The 8,651-nt window shown below is 39.0% G+C and overlaps 1 protein-coding gene across 1 annotated transcript; it reads right to left on the minus strand.

Annotated features, from left to right (window-relative positions):
- Positions 1-920: 920 nt before the first annotated feature.
- On the minus strand, positions 921-7,129 carry LOC127628737 (nuclear receptor subfamily 4 group A member 1-like). The gene is made up of 7 exons (XM_052105581.1): positions 7,024-7,129; positions 4,359-5,155; positions 4,078-4,207; positions 3,657-3,814; positions 3,285-3,487; positions 2,938-3,116; positions 921-2,829 (listed from the first exon to the last, which is right to left on the minus strand). The coding sequence occupies exons 2-7, from the start codon at positions 5,151-5,153 to the stop codon at positions 2,573-2,575; spliced, it is 1,722 nt and encodes a 573-aa protein (XP_051961541.1). The 5' UTR covers positions 5,154-5,155; positions 7,024-7,129; the 3' UTR covers positions 921-2,572.
- Between the last annotated feature and the right edge of the window lie 1,522 nt (positions 7,130-8,651).

The raw sequence follows: 8,651 nt of genomic DNA on the forward strand, positions 1-8,651 counted from the left end.
TTATAAAAATGTTGATTCAGACAAATAACCAATACTTGTGAGCTGTTTTGACCCATCATTGACTCAAAAGATCGATTCTCTCACGAATCGGACATCGTTACATTCTTTCGAGCACATTTTCAACAAACAGTTTTTCTTTGCAAACATGCACTAGAGAGACGTCTTTGATCGTAGACTCACTGTTTTTTCCAACATCTTGTGCAGGAGTGCTGTGTTGTTTAGAAGACATCAGGTTACTATAACAAAAATAGCAAATTTTATTTTTTTGTGTGTACTGACGAATAGTACCTTTTAGAGTAGAGGAACATTTGCATGATTTTTTCACTACTTTTGAGATTTTATCAATTTCCATGACTTTTCTAGGCCTGGAAATTACAATTTTTAAATTTCCTGATATTTACATGTTTTCCATGACCATGGGAACACTATAGAAACCTGCAGTAATGAGTGCGCTATAAACCAATATCATGATGAGTACCTTCAGATGTAGCTAGTTTAAAAAGAATAACCGCTCTAAACAAAGTTTGAGATGCACGTCAAATGAGTGACCTCAAAACTTTCAGGTTTGAATCATTCACATGATACAGATTCACCAACTCAATGTCCAAATCTGTCTAATATAAGCTGCCACAGCTCATCACAGTTAAGTAATCAAATTAAGTCATGACTACCGGTACTCAGATTACAACTGTTATGTAAGTGATCTGAAACCCTATATCGCAAAGAGCCATACATATTTGTAATTCATATCTGCTTTCTAATTTTGAGATTTTTTTTTAGTTTTTTTGCAGTGCTTAATATTTTGTCGATATGTAAGAAAAATGGAAGAATACTGGCAATAATTACAATTTTAACCATATTTTATAGCAGAAAACCAATCTGATCACATGATCACAAATGCTAACGTATGACAATTACGAGTATTTCCTAATGAATGAAAGCACCAAACATGATTTCTCATCAAAATATATTTTATAATGAGAGCTGCACAAACTCAATAAAAGATAAGCAATATCTTTAATTTTATATCATAAAAATCAGAATGCCCAAACTTGATTTTGTCATTGTGAGAAAAAGTTACAGTACGCAGAAGCTCTAGCCATATCTATACATTCATAAAATACATACATACAAATATAATTACTCTAAGGTTTGACCGGTACACTAAACTTCAGTAAGTCAGGCTTCAGTAACAATACTCAAGGTATTTTCACGTAAGTGGCTGTACGTGGTACAGGTACAGTAGCTGCACTGGATCTCTTGTGACCTTTCAAATATATTCATGAAAAATACTTAAAAAACTACTGAACTCAATGGTAAAGATGCTGACTACCTCTCCTGGAGTTCACTAGTTCGAATCCCAGGCCATGCTGAGTGACTCCAGCTGGGTCTCCTAAGCAACCAAATTGTCCCGGTTGCTAGGGAGGGTAGAGTCACACAGGGTAACCTCCTCGTGATTGCTATAATGTGGTTCGCTCTCAGTGGGGCGTGTGGCGAGTTGTTCGTGGATGCTGCGGTGGATGGTGTGAAGCCTCCACACACGCTATATCTCCACTCAACAAGCCACGTGATAAAATGCATGGGTTGACGGTCTCAGACGCCAAGGAAGCTGAGATTTGTCCTCCACAACCCGGCTTGAGGCGAGTCACTACGCCACCACAAGGACTTAGAGCACATTGGGAATTGGGCTTTCCAAATTTTGAGAAAAATGGGAAACAAAATACTCTCCCCTCCCTCCCCCCTCCCAAAATACACTTATATGCTAAAGTCTCTCGATCTGTATTGTCACCTACACAGGTCTGAAACATTAGCCATACCACAACAGTCTACCACATTCCTCGATTGCACTCAGTGCTTTTCAGTTTTTATTGTAAAGCCTATGGTTTAGACATTTCTGAGCATGTTTAAGGAGATAATGTTCTGGCACTTGCAAGAATTGTTTGGCTTTGACTTAATAATTTGTAATGTGTAATTTCTATGCAGGTTTCCTCAACAATTCCCATCTCTGGTGAAATTGGCCAACCAATGGCTTACATATAGATGTCTATTATTATGTGGAGAAAGTATTCTGGCATAGAAGAATTTGACACATTTCAGCTTCAAGCATCGAAGTAAATACAGTTTCTATTTTTCCGTTTCTGTTTTGGTCCATCGACTTTCTAACCTCTCATAAACCACAGGTAATGTTTTATGGGAAATTGGATGTTAAGTTAGATACTTGGATGCTTTTCAATTTGGAATATGACCTCTGATAATAGGTCATAGAGGTAATACTGATTGTATGGAAATATCTGCATGACTTTCTTTCATTTAGAAGCCACATACATTTTGCACCACTGACCTAAAATTCTACTAAGTGTCTTAATGATTTCACTGTTGAAGATTCTGTAATGTAGGTTCCAAATGCGGGTGTAAATAGAATGTCATCTTTCTCTGAATCCATTGCATGATAGCAGAGAAAAATCAAGCGATACAGTCCTTAAAGCTCCCCAAACATCAAACTGCTCATATCCAGCTTTTTCACCAGTTTAAGTCACTTAGGTTGTCCACATATATATTCTCATAGGCCCATTCAGAATGGCAATGTGTCCATGAAGATTTTATCCACAATGGGTGGAGGTGGGACCAAGTCTTCCAGTTTAAGGTAGAAGATTCGCTGGAGACCCTGAGTGCACAGTGTTCTCAGCTCAGGAAGCTTGCCAAGCAGTCGGGACAGGTAGTTGGGCCGGGTGGCTTCAGGGGCACTTGTGGAGACCTGTTCTCTGAGACATGTGATCAGGCGTGTTTGGAGGTCCTCAACCCGTTTGGGCTCTTTTAGGCCATGTCGATCTGTAGGTCACAGTCAGGGTTAGAGACTTCATTTTTAGGGTTCTTGCGAAGGGTAAAATGTCCTATTTTTACATCCTATGTACAAAAGATAAAAAGACAGTCATTTACCTGTGATTATAACCAGTGTGGCAAGGCAGCAGAAAGACGAAACATCCAAGTTCAAGCGATGTAAACTTTGAGAGAACTCCATGATTGAGTCAATCCAGTCGCCAAAGCTTCGTACGCACTGTGTCCGGTGGAGAACCACGCCATTACAGAAGATAATTTTTTCGATCTCAGGGTTTGACCTCGAGTAAATAGAAAGAGATAAATAAAGTTATTTTCCACCAAAGAACTACTTATTTTAAAGAACTACATACAATAGCAATAAGTTCTTAAAGGGATAGTTCAGCCAGAAAATAAAACAACCCTAGGTACTGTACAATTTACTGTCAATAAAATGAAATTCACTGTACCTGTAGGCTAGCCGAAGTATGAAGAGCTCAACAAATGCTGACTCCAGAAGAAGCTCTTGGTCCTCCTTACAGAAGTCACTGAATCCAGGGATGTTTCCAGCCCACTTTCTGATTACATCCATTGATCCTGTTAGCAGGTCATAAAACTGCTGTATGTCGTTGGCATCCTCCTTCTCAGACAATCCAGATACTGTTTCCTGATACTAAACAATGACCAAAAAACAAAACCCAATACATTAATTACCTTTATAAGTGCACAGAAGTATAATATACAGTATGTATATATATTATTTGTCGTATATATTGAACATTACATAGTTAAAATTTAAAAAGGCAAATTTAAACAGTCAGATTGTTGTGTTCTGTCATCACCTTTGAGTAGTCTAGATTTCCACTAGCAGGGTTTGAGTCAATATGGGCAGTGACGAGAGAGGCGATAATGTTTACAGGGGAGTAGACAGAGTCTTGGACAACTTTTGGCTTGGATGGCAGACGACCTCTTCTACCTTTCAGGTTGTCTGTTCTCACAACTATACAAATGTACAATATATACACTTATTAAAAATGCCTTGAGTATTTGGGCTTTTTAATACAGCACAATGGAAATTATAATGAATTGGAAACAGTAATGTCATAAAAATTGATAATAATAGCAATTATAAAACTGAAATTACAACAATGTTATGTTCCATTATCGTATAGATAATATGTAATTTGCTTATATTTTAAATAGACAGATAGAAAGAAACAGAAATCTGTCCATTAATTGTATGTTGGAGGTATTTGTTCTCACCTTCTTTTACCATTCCTACAGCTAGGCACTTTTGGAAGCGGCAGAACTGGCATCTGTTTCGTCGCCTTTTGTCCACTGGGCAGTCTTTGTTGGCAAGGCACACATACTTGGCATTTTTCTGTACTGTACGCTAAAATCAAAAAGGACCTTTCAGTTGAATCTAGACAAGCAAGTCTAATACCCCAGTACCAAATACTGAGATTAATGAGCATAACATTATTTGTTATTATATATTATATTATACGATAATATGCTTGTTATACTAATATGTCCTGTCTCACCTTGAAAAAGCCCTTGCATCCTTCACAGGTGCGCACCCCATAATGCTGACAGGAAGCGTTGTCTCCACACACTGCACAGCATCCCTCATTTCCAGTGGGACTTCTAACTTTAGGGGATAGGTGTCCATCCATCAGTGCTGACCCATCCCGACTGCTCTGCTCCAGGTCAAGCGGACTGAAGGAAAGAGGAGAACCGTGCTGCGGGGTATGAGAGAATGGGTCCTGATCTGGGAGCTGAGGCTGCAGCTGGCCCAAAGGGGAAAGCTTGTCGGCTGTGACATGCCCAAAAGTGAAGTAAGAGGGAGTCTGAGCCAGAGGTGTTGTCTCGGAAGCCCAGCATCCATCATCTGGGGAGCAGGGACCATAGGTGCTGTCCCAGGCCGACATGGGTTGGAACCCAGGGGTGGAGGGTGATGGAGCAGAGGCTGGACTTCCAAAGCAGTTTGACCCACCCGAGGAGGAAAATGTCTCATCCATGTAACTCAAAGCGAATGTGCCTGGGTAGCAGCCGTAAACATGGAGGTCATCCAGCTTGAATGAGGAGTCCTGTCCTGAGTTGACACCTGCAAAGTTAGACGCAGCACCTGTGGCAATCTGGCAGGTGTAGGTGTCAAACTCGCCCACGTAGCCTCCTACTAGAGAGGTAATGCTGGGTAGGGAGGGCGTAGAGAGCTGGTCCCGCTGGTCAGTTACATCCATGGCCAACCTGGAGGTGAAGTCAGGATTCAGAAACTCTGAGCTGAAGAGGGAGCTCTCATAGGTCTGGACTCCATGTTGACTTTGAACACAGGCCATTGCTGTGGATCAGAACCACAACATCTAATTTTCAATACTGTGATTATTGCCACAGAAACGTCTCAGACAAAAACAAGGTTGCACGTGCCCCCCTCAGAAATTTGGGCCTTATGGATTTTGAACGCTTCCAAAAATAATATCTATCTTTGATAATAAAGTTGAATGAATATTGTAGGTTAAAAAGCACTGTATCAGAAATCAGTCATTCACATTCACTAAATTTGGTCAGTCCAACTGAGTTGCTAGACTAACATGTCATTCAAACATGTACAAATACATTATATCTTCTCACCCTTAGCACAAGTGAGCCAGTACTGTCATTAATGCCCCCAATAAAAATTATGTGCAGGACACCCCTGTCTTCACTGCACCATCAAATAAATTGAGAGCTGAAAACCGTGTCCTGACCTCCCTAGACTGAACCCAAGATCGTAGTTACAGGACAAGGAATCTTTATTGGTACTTAGAGCCAGTTCTCTGAAGTCCCTTGAGATTTCTGAGAAAGCTTGGAGAGCTGTCTGGCTGGAAAGCGCAGCCATGTTTATTAAGTTACCGCATCCAGAGTGACTGAACAACGTTATGCAAACAGGACACGTGGGTTGGCCTTACTGAGAGGGTGTGTGTGTTTGTGTGGGCGGCAACACATGCGAGACTGAGTGGTATTTGTGGAACTTTTTAGATGAATCTGAATTTCCCCAACAAATATAGACAATGATTATTTGACTGCTATCTTCAGAATGTTCCATAACTGATAAGCTAAGTGAGGAAGAGGACTGCTTTGTAGAAAGACAGATTTGAATATACTGTAAACAGTAAGGACAATTGCATTCAAGTCACACTAAGCGCAAATCATTACTCTCCACATTAATAATCTAATTTCCACTACACTTATTTTTTTAGACTGGCAATGGAAATATTTGGAAAACATGAAAATGTCAGTTCTGCCACCGTAATTTGACTTGAGCTCACTTTGCAAATCGGAAAGGTAATTATGGTCGAACAGTTTGACAGACTGTCTTGACCTTGCTCCAGGAGCAAGGTGAGAACACAGCACCACCTGATTATCATCTGACCCCTGAACTCAAACCCACATGCAAGAGTCACCCTGCATATACAGTATAAACACACTGAATAAATGCACATTAACTGACTAATCTCAATTAACTGGTATTATTCAATTCATTAATATTAATTTAATATGACTGAACCAACCTGAGTACATTAGCTTACACCAGCGAAAGACATTTTAATTATAATTTCAGATAGAATTTGTCCCTTAAAATAACACTGGACAGTCTAAATTTTTATAACGCAGTCGAAGCATTTGCAATTCGTTTTAGAGTTATATCCATGTATAGTGCAATAGCATATATAAACTGAAATAACTATAATAAAATAAGTCCAGTCAGGTTTAAAGGGATGAAGTGTGCAAATACATTCTCGCCTGCTAGTACACAAGCACCTGTTGCAGCGTGACACCGCGCGTGCGGTTGCGCATCAGTTAAAAAGACACTGTAGCTTTAAGATTATTTCATTTTGTAGTTTTAAATAGCTTATGTTTAAGTTTGCTTATGTTTAAGTTATGTTTAAATAGCAAATGTTATATTTAAATAAGCCTACAAAGCATAGTTCCTAAAGCGTGTTGGAAGCGCACTTTGTTGTTTCGGAAAACCTCGCACGCTCCATAAAATGAATACATAACATACTAAATAGACCTCAACCGCATATGTTTTATTTTATCAATATAAAAGCCTATTTTGAAATAATACAAACACAGTTGCTGATCGTGTAGTGTTTTAAATGCGCATCAATTAGTGCATTAGAAACAGAACTGCAATAACAACATTTGAAAAGAAAAATAATGACTTACCTGATTATAAATTGCGGTGCGGGACTTGTAAGCGTCCGTATTCCAAGTGATTGATAACCATGTATAACGTCCCCGGCCACGACTAGACGGCTTTCTCAGATTTTTGTCAGCAAGCAGATATATACCGAGTACTTTATTGTGCCGTTACGTCAGAGGTTGCATCCTCTCGAGGCGTTCCGCTGGCAAATATGGCCATGCAGGGGCGGAGATCCTCGGCAAATCTTTCCGGATGCCGACCAATCAGAGCGCTCGAAGTCAAAAGACATGACGCACGCACGGGATTCCATTGACGCAAACAATCCGCACGTTTATTGTTCTAAATATAGCAGCGATCTGCAGCGCAACTCGTTGTATTTAGTTAAAAATAGTGGTGAAAGACACAAATAACTAGCACATAAGCCAAGTTGAGCAACATAATGAGTAAAACACACACGCACATAACTTTTATGAGTTTAAAACAGCAATAGGCCAAATGAAAACAAGCGTTCTACTTCAGTCTAGAATAGCATTTAACTGTTAAACATGTTAATTTTACCATATACAAATACAATTTTAAGCATGAAATGTTTAGGGTTAGGTGAGTTAGTATTATGTTAATATTACTGCATGAACTAACAATGAACAATTGTATTTTCAAAATAATAATAATAACATCAACCAAGATTAATAAATGCTGTAGAAAAATATTGTTCTTTGTAAGTTCTTGATACCTAATGCATTTTCATATAGTAACAAATAGAACCTTATTGCAATTTAGGCTATTGCATAATACATTTTCTTCACCTAGAAAACCACAAAGAACCCTACATGAGAGGGTAGGGCTACACCTGCATAACCTGAACGTGTCAAAACTTGAGATTGTCTGAGAAAAAAATTTAATACGTAAGTTAACGGGCACATTACTACAATGCAGGGTGTGTGAAGGATTAGTAATGCCAGTAAACGCCATATGTGCCATGATGTGAGTTTCATGCTTAAAATGTTTCCTTTTCACTGGGCACCAAAATCACAATACAGTTATAAATTGATGTCCCTAATAATATTAATTGATGTGTCAGAAACATTGATTACACTTTCTTCTGCAAATATAATCAGTCATTGATAAACCCATATTTTACTACTATTCAAAATAGTTGTGGGGATGCGTCCCCCTCGATGTCTATAGAGGTTATTTACAATTCATTTCTACAGATGTCCCCATCCAAGAGGTCAACAGTCTGATCTTCTGCATGCCATCCTCCATTCCATTCTCAACTTGCTAAAATAATCGATATGACAAACAACATTGATCAAATTAAGCTTTAATTGTTGTCCATTCTCTGAGTTAGACACACTTGAGTAAGTCTTGACACAATGTAAAAACAACTTGTGAAAACAAAATGAATTTTCAACTCGTAAACGATATGATCTTAATAGATGTTGCCACCATTTGAGTACAACGATTCAATGGCCTCCCATGCATTTCTGAAGGTGAGAAACTACTGGCACTATTAAAGGCATGTCCTCATCCAGACATGCTGTGCTTACTGAGTGGACTGGGTCTGTTAGGTGATGATAGAGAGTATCCCTATAATTATTTCTCACATAATACTTGCACCCCAAAAATGTGACAGTTTCCCTGTCATAAT

The sequence above is a fragment of the Xyrauchen texanus genome, chromosome 35 (genome assembly GCF_025860055.1).
Source record: "Xyrauchen texanus isolate HMW12.3.18 chromosome 35, RBS_HiC_50CHRs, whole genome shotgun sequence".
NCBI classification, from domain to species: Eukaryota; Metazoa; Chordata; class Actinopteri; order Cypriniformes; family Catostomidae; genus Xyrauchen; species Xyrauchen texanus.